This window comes from Amblyomma maculatum, chromosome 9 (genome assembly GCF_055883805.1).
Source record: "Amblyomma maculatum isolate TAMU_Amacu chromosome 9, ASM5588380v1, whole genome shotgun sequence".
NCBI classification, from domain to species: Eukaryota; Metazoa; Arthropoda; class Arachnida; order Ixodida; family Ixodidae; genus Amblyomma; species Amblyomma maculatum.
In genome coordinates, this window is record NC_139352.1 from 99,226,214 (window position 1) to 99,241,600 (window position 15,387).

Sequence of the window (15,387 nt, forward strand, 5' to 3'; positions counted from 1 at the left end):
CCGCTGCAAGACCATGCAGCCGCACAGGAGGGCTGCGGCGGAAACAAAGGAGTCTAGCCGGGTGCTAGACGCGAAAGGTGAGCGCAAATGCTCTCGGTCTCTTCACTCTATTTTAAAATGGATCCAACCCCTGCTCTGACATTCGGGTCGCTTAATGTTAGAGGGTTAGCAACGAAGAAAAAGCAGAGCCAGGTGTTGCGCCTTATAGCTTTATAGATGTGCTAGCCGTTCAAGAGGCCAAAGTCGATGGAGAGGAAGAGACCGGGAGCATGGTGCAGCGCTTCACGTCGAAGTATTATGCCGTTGTGAGCCATGCAGTCGGAACTTCTGCCGGGTGCGTCCTTCTTGTAAAAAAGTTGCCTGGACTTAACGTACAGACTTATGCTTCCGGAGAGACAGGGCGATACGTGATTTGTGATTTCGGTTTTGAGAATATAGAATGGCGGGTTATCTGTGTTTATGCACCTAATGAATTGGAGGATAGGTGTTCCTTTTTTGAGAGCCTGAAATATTACTGCTCTAGTGAGAAACAGATAGTGCTCATGGGCGATTTCAATTGTGTTCTGGCGGCTCGCGATAAAAGCAGCACCCGAGCCTTCAGGGACAGAAGTACAGACTTATTGTCACGGCTGATAGATGAATATGCATTAGATGATGTGGCGGAGTGTTTAGACGGTGAACGTAGTGTGCAATACACCCACTTTCAAGGTATTAGTCATGCTCGCCTCGACAGGATTTATATGTCACTGGACTTAATTCCAAAGTGTCAAAAATACCGAGTTTTACCAGTGGCCTTTTCAGATCATTGTGCAGTGATATGCACTCTAGGCAAAAGGAAGCGAGCCAGTGGATTTTCATGGGAGCTGTGGAAATTAAATTGTAAACTGCTAAAAGACCAAATTTTCACTGAGTATGTGACGGAAAAAATTACCAAAATAGTAAATGAGTGTCAAAACCAAATCGGGCTCCAGTGGGTACTAGCCAAAGAAAAATTTAAGAATTTAAGCGGTCTACTTTGCTAAAGCACCAGGAAAGATTACAGGAAAAACAGCTGAGAGATATACTTGAAAAATTGTTGGCGCAGGAATGTAAAACGCCTGGCATAGGTAAGGAAGATATTAAGAAAACAAAGCAAAAGCTTGACCTTATCGAGGAAGACCGATATCGAGGGGCGATAGTGAGGGCGAGAGCGGAAGAATTGGTTGCAGGGGAGACGCCCACTAAGCGGGCTTTAGAAATGGAAAAAGCGCACGCTCGACGCAACGAAATTCAGGAGATCGAAGGAGCGGGTGGGGTAGTGACCGATAGCGATCGCATCCATCATGCTTTCTTTGATTAGTATCAGGCGTTCTTCGCACAACATGAAGTTGACGTGCACAGATTTAAAGGCGAGTTTCTCGGCGCTATGCCTAGGCTCGATGAATCCTGGAAGGAAAGCTTGGAGAGGCGAATTAGTGAAAAAGAAGTTGAACGAGCAATAGAGAACTTGAACCCGGGAAAGTCTCCTGGCCCAGATGGGTTAAGTGCAGCTTTTTACAAAGCGTTTAAAACAGAATTAACCCCACTTTTGACTTTGCTGTTTAATGATGCCTATGATCGTAAGGAGTTGCCCCCGTCTTACGGTGCGGCCCATACAGTCCTCATCGCTAAAACAGATGATCCTATAAAACTCAGACAGGTTACTGCATATAGGCCGATCTCACTAACGAACGTCGATTATAAAATATTCATGAAAGTGTTGGCGGCGAGGCTTCAGAGCGTTATTAAAGAAATTGTTGGCCCTCATCAAACATGTGGCATAAAGAACAGGTCTATTGCTTACAATATTCATAAAGCAAGGTGTGTGCTGGAGTGTAGCGGCGTCACTGGGGTACCTGTGGCATTTCTCCAGCTAGATCTTGAAAAAGCGTTTGACTGTGTTGCTCATGAGATTTTGTTTTCTATCTTAGATCATATCAATGTAGGTTCTAATATTACTGAGGGTGTGGCCATGGCGTACCGACACTGCACTACAAAGTTAATTGTTATTAAATCGTTGGGGGCCCCCATTAACGTGGAACGTTCGGTGCGTCAGGGTTGCCCCCTCAGTCCGCTCTTGTTTTGTATGTATGTTGAAACTTTGTGCTTGCACATAATACAGAATAATGCTGTTCATGGTTTTCGGCTGCATGAAGCGGAAGTGAAAGTCGTAGCATATGCAGATGATGTAGCAATTTTCTGTGTCACAAAGGATAGCATTAGCGGTGCGGTAGAAGGTGTTAAAAGATTTAGTTTGGTCACGGGAAGCAAGGTTAACTGGGGAAAGTGCGTGGGGTTCTGGCACGGAGAATGGTCGGATACTCCTCACACTTTCGCTAATGTGACCTGGTGTACGACCCCTGTAAAGTACCTTGGAGTCCCGTTGGAATTTTACAGAGATACTGAACAGTATTGGAAGGTGCAGGCACAAGAGACACAAGAAAAAGCAGAAAAGTGGAAAGGTACTCATTTATCCGTGTTTGCAAGAGCCACTGTGTGTAACCTGTTTTTTATTAGTAAACTGTGGTATGTGATGCAAGTGCTCCACTGCTCGCGAATTAACATACAAAAGGTACATCGTATTTTTGTGGTTTTTGTATGGGCCTCTAGCTGGGAAAGGTGCATGCGGACAAACTTGTTCAGACGGGACAAAGACGGAGGCCTAGGGCTGGGACACTTATTTGTGAGGCAACTGGTAAACAGATTTTTGTTTTTCCGTGATGTTGAAGATCCTTTCCTGCGCACAGTGTGCCAAGTAAGGCTAGGGCGAGCCTTGCCAGAGTATGTAGTTGCAACAAAATGCATGACAGGAGGCATTTTTGGTTATTTCCGAGAGATAGTAACCAGCGTCAGATTCTTAACTACTCGGTTTTCAAGGGAATATTTGAGCAGCGTAACAAGGAAAACGTTGTACAGAGATGTGTGCGATGATATCTTTCCGGTGCCGTTGTACAGGGCCTTGTACTGTGGAGGCCCCGGCGGTAATGTGTTGCAAAGGGTTAAAAAAATGAATGTATCGCCGGAAGTCAAGAGTTTTTTCTTTAAAGTGCACACTGAAACTTTACCCGTCAAATCTTTTTTGGAAGAAAAAGAGATGTTTCTACCGTGGGGACCAAACTGCTTAATCTGCAAGCAGCCGGAGACCATAGACCATGTTTTTTTGCACTGTTGGGTAGGGGTTTATTTTTGGGACGTGCTACAGAGGACCATGAAGAAACAGCTCCCGTTGCATTCACACGGAATTAGGTACTTGCCAACAAAAAATGAGGGTGGGATCCCGTTCGATTTAGTCATGCTGGTGGGCCTCCACAGTATATGGCGCTCTCATATGGCCGGGTACTACTGTGACCCCGAAGCGCGTCCAGCGCGTATATATTTTCGAGAGAGCATCTGCAAGTTTGTAGAAATACAGAAGATACGGAATCCTGTCCCTGAGTGGCTCTCAAGGCTAATGCCTTTGACAACACTCAGAGAATTTTAATGTGACAAAGCCTGGTCCTCTCTTGGGGATTTCGCTTCTTGTATAACTGTGTACATATTTTGTGTTTTTTTGTCTTTGTTTTGTGAAAGCCGAGGACCTGCAATAAAGAAAAAAAAAGTTGGTATAGTGGCCAGTATCCCCGCCTGTCACGCGGGAGACCGGGGTTCGATTCCCCGACGGGGAGCTTAGTTTTTGTTTCTGCTTTGCATTCTGCGCTATTTCAGAACAGCGCTTGCCGTCTTCCCTGCGCCTCCACGCTCTTGGTTCCCAAGACTGATGAGCCAGCCATGCTTTTAAAAGTTACAAGCTATAGACCGATCACGTTAACAAATGTTAATTATAAAATTCTGATGAAGGTGTTACCAAAGAGATTGCAATAGATTATAAAAGATATTGTTGGACCTCATCAAACATGTGGAATTAAGACCAGAAGCATATTTAATAATATTGTTACGGACGACAAGGAAGAAGAAGCGGGCAGTGGCGCGGGCAGGAGCGCTCGCGCTAGGCCCACGAACATTCATTAAACGTCATGTACCATCGTCATCGGTCATGTTCTGTCTCCTGTCTTCATCGGCTTGCCGCTTCGTAACAATATTCATGTAGTGCGTAGTGTGTTCGAGTGCTGCGATGCCCTAACCAGGATAGCCATGGTTCAAGTTGATTTTGAAAAAGCATTTGATCGTGTGTCTGATGCAATATTGTACTGTTCGTTGGGACATATTGGTGTTGATGCCGTTGTACTGAAAGGAGTTAAAATGGCTTATTCATGTTCTACACGCCTTATGATTAACTGTGTTATCTGAAAGAATTGATGTAAGAGCATCTGTGCGGCAGGGATGTCCACTGTCTCCTCTCCTCTTTGCTATATATTTGGAACCATTGTGTAGAATACCTGTTAACGAATACATCCGTGGTTTTAAGCTGGGAGTATGTGAAGTGAAAATATTGGCATACGCAGATGATGTGGCGCTTTTTTTTGAAGACCGCGAAAGCGTTTCGGAAGCTTTGAAAGTAACACAAAGGTATTGCAGGCAGACTGGTAGTGCTGTTCCCCGTGCCAGACTGGAGTCTGGCACGGGGAATGGGAAGAAAAACCGGGAATATTCTGTGGAGTAAGATATGCTACAAAGCCCGGAGTTTATTTTGGAGTCCCTTTGGACAAATACGGGGAAAATACGAATTACTGGAATGAAAAAGCGGAAAAATACGGGAAAGGACGAAATGATGGATGGGACGTAACCTCTCTATTTTCGCCCGTGCGACTGTATGCAATACCTTTTTGGTGGCAAGAATAATGTATTTACTTCAAGTATTGCATTGTGCTCGAATACAAAGGTTCCATCGTGTATTTTGCGGTCTTTATTTGGTCGTCCAACTGGGAACGAATTAGCAGAGATAATCTCTTTCGGCGAGTTAAAAACGGAGGGTTGTCTCTAATGCATCTATATGTGCGGCAGATGGTTTTAAGGTTTTGTTTCCTACGTGACCAAAAAGATGCATTCCTGAGAACCTTTATGCAAATCATGCTATCCGGTGCAATTCCAGAGTTTATAGTCTCTTCATGCTCTGCTCTGGGATACACTGTGTCACGCTTCTCGCGAGAAGTGGTGTGGTCGTTCAGGTTGCTGCGCGTGCGGCACTCTGTAGAGTATTTAGCGACGGTACCACCTAAGCGGCTGTACAAGGATCTTATTTCACAATTTTTCCCAGCTCCATTGTACAGAACCTTATTTTGTGAAGGCCCAGGGAAAGACGCACTCAAGCGAGTTAAGAACATGACTGTTGCACTGGGCGTAAAAACATTATTTCTTAAATTGCATACAGGAACCCTCCCAGTCAAAACATGGATGGAAGAAAAGGGCCTTTTTGTACCTTGGGGCTCAAACTGTCTACTATGTAGGAAACCTGAAACAGTTGAGCACGTGTTCCTGGATTCTTGGGATGCGGTGTTTTACTGGGATGTGTTACAAAGGACACTTAAAAAGACCTGCCATTGACGCCGCGTGGAATTCGGTACTTGACAACTGTTAATAATGATTTTCAGTATGACCTCATCATGCTATTGGGCCTTCACAGTATTTGGAGGAGTAGGATGGCTTATAGACACTGTGATGTCGATGCACGATCTGTATGTGATTATTTTGTTGAACAAGTGTATAAACTAAAAGAAATTTTGAAGCAGCAAGACGTTGCGGAGGAGGTCTTGAGTAGGATGGGCGAACTTGTGGTAATGAAAGTCCATTAGACACGGTTTTCAGCCAAGGGGCATGGCAACCACTATCTTTGATGTATTTGTACCAATTCATGCAATAAAGAAAAAAAAGGTATAGTGGACAGTATCCCTGCCTGTCACGCGGGTGACCGGGGTTTGATTTCCCGTCGGGGAGCTTCGTTTTTCTTTCTTTTCTTCTGTGACGTTCTACAACGAACAATTGAAAAATACCTACCTACCCGTGGATGCATTCGGAATTCGATTTTTACCGATTCAATATTATGATGGGCTACCGCTTGACATGATCATCTGCATTTTATCTGGCGATACAGAATAGCTTTCAGGCATGCAGACGTTGATGCGAGGAAAATACGGGAGTATTTTCGCGAAGCCGTTGCCAGTGTTTTTTGCCAGTTTTAAAAACGCAAGATGAAGTGCCTAGGTGGCTTCCGAGAATTAAAGTGTTGCTGCAAATGACTGAGTTATAATCGATCACCCAGCCCAATTAGCGAGATTGTAACCCATGTTGTGTATTTGTCGCGTATTATTCTGTGTGTGTGTGTGTGTGGAGTAATATACTTTACGTGTAAAGTCTGATAATAAATTAGGCATTAAGAAAAAAAATATTTCTGTATAGTGGCCAGCATCACCGCCTTCGACGCGGGAGACGCGGGTTCGACTCCCGGACGCGGAGCTTAGTTTTTATTTCTATTTTAGCCTTCTGTGTCATCTCTGTTCAATGGTTTGCCGGCTTCCCTGCGCCTCCTCGTTAGTATCGTGGAGGAGGAAGAAGAAGAAGCCGTTCTGTGCGGCTGTTCTTTAGAATGCCCCATTCTGGAAACAGCGCATCGGCCGTTGACCGATATTTTTCGACTTCTCAAGATTCTAGACTCGTGCAAAGTTATCCTTTCACGCCTGCCCATCGTAGATGTTATCCTTAATACCGCTTTCCTGTATGCTGACCTTAAGGATTGCCCGTACCCAGCACCTGACGTTCGAGACGGACTCGCACAGATTTTGGACCTCAAGAAATATTGTGCATTTGTAAATACCAAGTAAGCCACGTGTGGATGGTTACCTACTAGGGTAGTTCTTCTTAGCAGAAGCTAGTTAACAAAGCAAAGTTCCTTTGAAAGGACTGAAGTGCATGGTGTCCGACCCGGATACAAAGAATGTCAAGGTTAAGCTCCTTTGGCATCCCCGCTATTGGAGCACCGGAGGATTGTGGAAGCGCTTGCCTTTTGGAACGATTGAATTTGTGGAGCGTGAGAAGTGGCGGTGCCCAGAGATGGAGCATATAGAAACGGATATCTCCGTCACGCTCAAGGCGTGAGTGTCAGCAAGCGCACTTCCTCGCACTGTTAATGCTAAAGGGGTGCAGGCATTAGTTTAGTTTATCCCATGGATACCTCCACTATGTCTTCGATGCAGTCGGGTTGGACATGTAGGGCGCCAGTGCCGGCGCCTTGGGGTAGGTTTGTTTTCCTCTCACGCAATAACTTGAAGGATTGAAAACAAAAGAAGCAAGTAGAATTTTTTCTTCGCTCGAAAACATTTTTTCAGTGTATTGAAAACTCTTCATGCTCCACAAAATTTATATTACACTACAGATTATACAGCTCAATTGGTCGAAAAGCCGTCGGCATAGTGCTAGTAGTGGACACCGCGTGTCAGGAATAATCCGGGGTCTCGTAAACATGGTGTCATAATGATTTGTGGTTATGGATTGATTATTTATTATATGTGATAGATGATGACCTGTAACGAAGCCACTGTAATTGATTAATTAATTAATTAGAATATTAAAAATGAAAAAAGTTTTAAATTGCTTTTCAAAGGTCTCAAAATGTTCAGAACGAAAAGCCAATCCTTGATGATGCTGATTGCAAACATTTAGAATGCGTAATTAAAAAAATTATATGTGCAAACGATTGAAAAATGTGTAATTTGAAAAATGGTGTTTCAAAGGTGCCAAAATGCTCTGAATGAGAAGCCAATGTTTGCGGAGGCTAACTGAAAATTTAGAGACGTAACTAATCTATAAAATAATGCCAATAATTAAGAAAAAAAAGAAAATTGCTTTTAAATGTGTCCAACTGCTCAGAATGGAAAGCCAACGTTTTCGTCTGCTAAGTATTGATGTATAGAAAATTGAGTAAAAAAAATTACAAACTGAAAAACGTCATCCATGTTTGTGAAACACTGTCGCATCATACCATTAACGCCGGAGCTTAATGTCCCCTCATTTTTTTTGTTTTGCAGGAATCCAAACTCTATTTCGCTATATTCTGGCTGGAAATATTTTCCGGTGTAAACTTTAGCGATCATAGCAAAAATAATCTCTACTCCTTTGTCTCCATATACTAAACCATCATGTACGAAAACTTTGTTTAAAAAAAAAAGGTATTCGTAAATTTGTGGCGTAGTGAATGAATAATCGTAAGCTGACTGGTATTTTTCGCCGAAAGATCTGGATCATGAGAATGCAGCGGCCATTTCTCCCAAGCAGTTAATATTCCTCGAAACTGTTGATAAATCCATGACCAAAGGAAAAATAAAATGAGTAAAGGAGATGGAGTGCCAAAATTATTATACGTAACAGCCGTAGGAGAGAATTACGAGAGAAAAGAAAAATAAAAGAAGAAAGAAATAAGCGATTCTCAAAATTCAATGCATGCATAAATTTTTATTCAATGACGCCAATAGCGGATAAACTTTATTGGCTGGTTATAGATGGCGCCACAGCTTTCAGCAAATATGGAAAGTAGGCTATAAGAAAGTAATCATGGTATTCATCTGTCGTATAGATTAGGCTGAAAGTCGTATAACAGCACCTCCGCGTTTTAATGTATACGCTGACGAATTTGTACTGCTGGGGTATAGCTAATAACACTTGGAAACTCTAGTTAATTCTTGTGGAGACCAAGAGGACACTAGGCTTCAGTTTTAGCGCAATTGACTCCGGTTTGATGTTCAATGATTCTACCAATCATGTACAAGGTCATGAAATACCCAGAGTGGGAGAATATAAATATGTCGTGGTGTGGATAAACAAAGGATTGGGATACGCAAAAAGGACAAAAAACGAACAGTACGTTATCACAAAAGGGCGAAGAGATAAAGGGATAATGAAACATTGGGCATTGAGGGGATAAAAAAGGTGTGAGGTGCTGAGGTGCATAAGGTGCATTTAGAAAGAATTTATGATGCCAGGGCTTACTTTCGTGATTGCGGTTTTGGTCTTCAAGTAAGAAGCACTGTAGAAATCAATCAGAGGGCTGTTCGACGATTAGCACTGTGTGCCACTGCAAAACCATCAACAAGGCAGTAGAAGGTAACATGGACTGGGCATCTGTCGAAATGAGGCAAGCTCGCAGGAAAATATAAAAAAGCCTAAGGAATATGAACAGTAAGAAATAGGCAGCTGGATTATCTATATGCCTGTACCTAAAAAGCGTTTACTCTGCATGGAGGAAAAGAACTAGGAAACTAACCAGTAAGTATGCAGGGTACAAGGGTAGAGACTTAAAGAGCGTCAAACGGTAGGTGAAAGATACAGACGATAAAAATTGGATATATTCTTTGGAAAAGGAACAGAATGTAGAAATATGTTAAACCTCGAAAACGTAGATAAGGAAGGAATCTTTCCTTGATAACTCGATAGGCAGTCCTTTTTGAAGTTAGAGCAGGGTTCCTTAGAACATGAAGCTACAAAAAGAAATTTAACAAATAATACGACAAATTTTCGGTGTGGTAAATTCATAGAAATAACTGAACGATTTGCACTTGAATGCAAAGATATCCATCCGGATCTCGATGCAGGCGCAGTCACTCTCCTTAGTATTTAGAGACTTTAATGGCAGGGTGAAAAATGTGTGGTGCAAGTTAGCAAATAGTGAATAGTGGCTGAAAGTAAAAGAATAACGCAGGCGTAGAGCTGACAATTTCCTAACTAAAGTAGTGAAATAATTGAGTGGTTTATAACGGCATTCATGATCTAAGAAAAAAACAAGCCGAGCATTGTAGAAACTGCCAACAACACGTTTCAAAGTGGACGTTGTTATAATTCATCCATCCACCGAGAAAGTTGTGCTAAAACTAGTTACTCCTTGAAGCGGAGTTAGAAGTCTGAAATAGGCTACCCTTCCAGATTTTTAAGAGGCTGGTCCTTAAAACCAGTGTGCACGCTCTCCGGTAAATAGTCATGAATAAATGTTTTTCCACCCCCCCCCCTCCCCCAAACAACTGGTCATCGCTCGCGCCAAGATTGCTTCAAGACACGCTCCGCGCAAGTTAAACAGTCATCCCTGCACTTCCTCTCCTTGATCAATCACTGAGGGCCCCTAGCATCTACTTAGCTGGAGCAGAAGGATGTTCTAGGTTCATTAGGGAACGATTCTCGATATTTAGGGAGGCTGTGCACGCTGCATTATCTGAGTCAATTATTGCAGCTCTGAAAATTTTATTGCGACAGTAATACTGTGCCAGGTTTCGAGCCGTCTCGTATCCCCGGCGGACGCCACGCTTGACCTTGAAAAGCCGATGAGGAGGAGAAGAAGACAAAGAAGGAGAAGAAGGCTGATAACTTACGTTTTGGCGTCATACCCGTAAAGCATGAGCTTAAGTGTACCGAATAATGCAGCACCTTACACTGAGAAGGCGTGACAGGGGAATAATGTAGCAGGCAAAAGAAGCTTCCCCCGTTTCTATCGCAATTAAACTAGGTTTAACCAGAGTTAAATCAGAACCATTTTTTTTTATGGAAGGCATCGACAATTATTGCCAAGGTTAAGACAAAGAGGAAGAAGGGCAAATGGATTATGACTTCATGAAGAAGAAAACTGCACGGCGGTACAGTGGTTTCCAAACGACGGGCAGTTCAAGCAAGGCGTCATCGTAACCGGCGAAGAGCTCCCCAGCGTCGTTATCAGGTTCGTTTTGGCGGATGTTTTCATGCCCGCTGTTTGGGAACACGAACTCCAGCTTTGAAATGGACCACAGGGTGAAGTGGGAATCGTATCCAGCATTTCCGGGGCTCGAGGCAGTTAGTGACGATATATCAGGGGCATTTCCTCAAAGCACCGAGGAATAACCACTTTAAGCGTCACTCAACTATTTTGCACACTGCGCTTAATATAAATTTATTGGGGGACACACAAGCTCCGCTTTTAAGAATATGACGCTATAGCATAGGCTACCAGCCCTCTTATAGAGCCCTACTTTAACCAAGCCGTATGAGCGTACCTGCATGGACTAGGAGTGACGTGGATGCAAGGATCCTGGCATGCTGATTTTGGAACCACCCTCCAATATGAAAGGAGAGGCCCTAGTTGGCAGGCCCTGCCAGATGTGAAATCAGGCAACCATACAGTGGTGAGCAGCCTTGTCCAGAGAGCGCCGACGGTGCTCCGCGGTAAGGTCATTGGAACTCTTCGCTGGGCGCGCCATCTAACATTAGGTCATGGATTTCAGTTATGCGTCCTGTGCGCAAGCGCAGCCAAAACAGAACAGTGCCTGCTCGTGGGTTCTTGGCCTCATTTCCCGTCAGTGCTTGCGCTTTGTGCCGCCTGGTAGGCGCTTAATGTTACCATCGCGTTTCGCGAGAATTACGAAGCGGCTAGGCAAGTGCAATGTGATATCGGGTAATCGCTGGGTTCAAAAGCAATTGCAAGTTATACCGGATGATCGTGCGTTTCACACAAGCATCAGGCTAAGAGTGCTAGAACTGGGCCTTGTTGGTTGTTTGGTGCCTGTTCTCGTCCTGCGGTGCAGGCGTATTGTTTGATGGCGAGTTTTTTAGGCGGGCTATCAGCTGTAATGGACACATCATTTCGTATCCGTACCGATGTAGGAACTTGACTTCCTCCACGATAAAGCACAGGGGCGGCGAGTGGTGCGTATGCAGTAACGCGCATTAATTCCCTATCAATCTCGCTTGCTTGCCTGACCGTCTTGTTACACTCGAGAAACATGGCGGCATCGCGACGCTCTGGCGACCGTCATAATCGTCATTATCATCATCAGCCTGAATATACCCACTGCAGGGCTAATGCTTCTCCAATGTTCCTCCGCCACATCCTCAGAAATGCAGCCAATGCGACCCTAGCGACATGAAAGGTACTCTCAGAGAGGGGGCTGGGCAATGAAGCGATGAGCAGGCATCCATCTGATTTGCCACCCATGCGAACGAGACGCACAGCTCAAACAAAGAGCTTATCGTTAGATGTCGCTGACTTACTCCGTAGAGCGCCGTAGACGCGCTCTAGATAAGGCTGCTCACCAGTGTACATCCAGTCAGTGCACGGTCACGTCAGGTGCCAGCTACTCTCTGCCAGCGCCATGGTAGTGATTTTTCGCTCACAACGCCGACGCCGGTCGTTGGTGCCAGATTTTCGGTGAACGGGGCCTTTAACCTTATGGCGTTATTTGGTATTCGGTTGGTCTTTTAATCCAACAGCTGTAAGCCCCCGTTCTCCGAAAATTCGCTGCCGCTGTTGACATTGTGAGCGAGAAATCATGAACATGGTTCATGGAGGCGGTAGCTGACATTGCCGCGCCCCAATTGAACGTAGGGTTGTGTGACGTTACGTTCGGCAGGGGCTGCGAACTCTAGCCTCTGCTTTCACACGGGAGGGTGACATCAGAATCAGACTGCCAGGACCCTTGCATTCGAGTTACCCCTATAGGCTACCCAGGCACATTCATAGGGCTTGGTTTAAGCTGGGCATTATATGCGGGTTGGTAGCCTTTTTGGTGCAATTGGTGAGTTATGGCGATAATATTGCTAGCGGTCGTAACACAGATATTTCGGTAATGAATACTTTAATTTTGTCGAGAGCGAAAGTAATAATATTGACGGTGTCGATACACAGTGACGCTTCTTTGACACAGATACAACTTCAACTGAGGGAACGTTTGACGATTGGACAAATAGCAAATTCACTGGAAATTGTGTCCATTACGCAGGGTATTTTATCGCATTGTTGCATTCTATGTTATGTCAATCCAACATGTTTGTTCTGCACAAATGCACTGCGAAACAAAGGACACAAAAAGCGACAACAGAGGTGGGGGCTACTTCTTTGAATCAGTTTCACGGCCTATACACGAGGACAGCTACCTGTCGCTATGCAGTCAAAGTTAGGCGAGAAAGAATGAATCAACATGACCAGTCGCTCCTCGCTGTTGGAGGTTGCCTGCGGGTGGAGAGAAAGCGCGGTATAGAGCGGGCTCACGAGAAAAGCGTGATAGTCGATGTGCATGGTGGCAAAAGCATATCTCCTTTCTCTGCCTGCTGCTAGTTTCTTAGCTGCTAACTATATTTCTGCGAGCGCTCACGCTGTCTTAGCCATGGAATAGACGCCGTCAACTTTATCAAAAACGTGTTACAACGACCAGGAAGCCATGAAAAGCGATCATCCGCGACTTTATAGTAATACGCTCATGTAGGCTCCTTCGATTGGTCCTGCCGCACGTCGTCGATGGGCGAGTGAAATAGGAAAGCGAAAGACTGGGAAAATTGATTTGAGGGTAATTTTAAGTTTGCTTGTGTTTTTGAAATTCATACGTCAATATCTTTCGTTTTAGTGTACCGGTTACTGTAACTGTCTTTATTTCAGTATCGTTACATAATGAATTCATCTAGAGCATAGTAGACAAGCGTTGGAGGGCCCCTTTAAAAGAGGTTAAGTGTCCGCCATAACTATTTGCTATAACCTTAGTTGCAATTATTTTTATACATTTTTGTTATGACAAATCTATGCATAATATCGTACTCTCAACTTTATTATACAGTGTTCAGTACATTAACTGTACAATGCATATTTTTGTAACCACACTTGTACTACCGTGCTGAAGTCAGCACGTCGTGATTGCTGTACTTATGAATAAATACATAAATACGCAGAGATCTTTGCTCAAAATTGTAACAGCGTACCAAAGCACTATTAAACAGGTTCTGCTCTTTTGCCGTCTAAATTTGTATGGGGGCCTGAACGAGGCAAACGTTTGTCACAAGTGAAATATCTGTTTTCACACAAAAAGCACAGCTTGTGGGATCTTAAAGCTGATGTTGGTGCCTCAGAATTTAGACAAGCCTGTAAGAAAAAAATATGAGGCACTGTATGGTGCGTATGCGGCAGTGGCGCTTTATGCCTTGCGCCGCGTGGCATGTTTAGTTGGAAAAATTTTGAGTGATGTTGGATTATGGCTCCAATAGGGATAATTACGATGGATAAAGTCTAATTAGGGTTCGAAAAAATTACACTGAAAGGAAATTAGGATTGGTTTGAGTAAGGGACTAATAGGATTCAATACTTTTGATTAATTGCGATTGCGTTGGATGAGGGTTGATTAAGCGGGCTGAGGTGGTTTTGAATTTGAAAAGGGCAGAATACGTTTGATACTAGCAATTACTTTGGATTCAAATGGATTACGTTGAATTACGAGCCATTAAGTGTGACTACATTGGTTAATGTGGAATTGGGTTATAATGTATTATATGTTGATAAGGGTGATCACTTCATATTAAGGTGGATTAAACTGGCATCAGGTGAATTGGTTTTGCATTCATGGTATATAAGCAGTGATGAATGTCCCTTTCGTTTGAGGCATATATTAATCAATTTTGAATTAAATGAGAAGAGAGCGTACGCACATGAATAAGGAACACAGCCTTAAGGGCAATAATTAGGTTTTCCCCAATATATATTTAAAAGCTTAGCGACTGTAGCGCAATCGTCGTGACAGAAGCCCTGGGACTATTTCGTTCCATTAAAGGGGAAAGAACTTGGTCCAGGTCCCACGTGAACTCATTGTCAGGTTTTGACTGAGCAATTTAAAGGCTCGAGGCACGCCTTTAAATTAGTGCTCACTGATATCCAGGAACACCTGAAAGCTCTTCGGCTGTGATGGTAAAATTCACGGAGCGGCATCAGAAATACGTTCATGCAACGTGGAATGCTTGATAGTCAATGCTGCTAGGCGATGAAAGTGCGCGCTGAATGATATATTATGGCGAAGTGACATGGACACTGAAGTGATATGACACAGGACAAGACCTAGACTCGATGGCGTATGTCAAGGAAGCAAATATTGAACTGAGAAGTGTGAAAGGAGAGGAGGCATTAGGGCGCCGAAAAGTGGTGAAGTGAAAGCTCTTATGCATGGCGCACGAAACACCTGACGCTGTCAAACTAATTATTTCTTTAGCCCCCAGTTTTTTCAATGTTGCAGTTGTGATGGCGTCGAAGAGGCTGTAGGATCCACTGCGGATATGAGGCTGCCTCGAGACCAGCCTGCTGCAAGCTGGGAAGTTTGAGCGGCTCCTGGAAGGCTATGAGTGTGAGTATAATATTTTGCTAATTAGAACGTGTGGTAGCCCATTCCTCGTGACTACAAAAGAGTAGTTTAGGTAATATTTCTATAGTTCTTGTTAACTATTTCTTTGTTAGCTTTTTCTTTTATACAGCGCTAGCTGTGGGGTCTCCACTACAGCGCAAGGCCGTTGTCTGTGACATTTCGAGGCTACGTCTGTCCCTTTGATCTTGAAATGACTTTGAAAGAAATTATCATCACTACATTCGGACTAGGTTTTGATCCCACGACTAAGCGAGCAGCTCAGCTGGGCCGGTCACAGCACGAGAGCATTACGTTATTACCGCAACCGATCCCC

General features: G+C 43.9%; 1 protein-coding gene across 1 annotated transcript; it reads left to right on the top strand.

Moving 5' to 3' along the window:
* Window positions 1–2,345: 2,345 nt before the first annotated feature.
* LOC146180024 (uncharacterized) lies at window positions 2,346–3,499 on the top strand. Its single transcript, XM_084579922.1, has one exon. The coding sequence runs from the start codon at window positions 2,552–2,554 to the stop codon at window positions 3,497–3,499; it is 948 nt and encodes a 315-aa protein (XP_084436048.1). The 5' UTR covers window positions 2,346–2,551.
* The last annotated feature ends 11,888 nt before the right edge of the window (window positions 3,500–15,387 follow it).

Excerpts from the sequence above, each read along its gene's own strand:
- LOC146180024 (XM_084579922.1), top strand. The coding sequence starts at position 2,552 with ATGCAAGTGCTCCACTGCTCGCGAATTAACATACAAAAGGTACATCGT.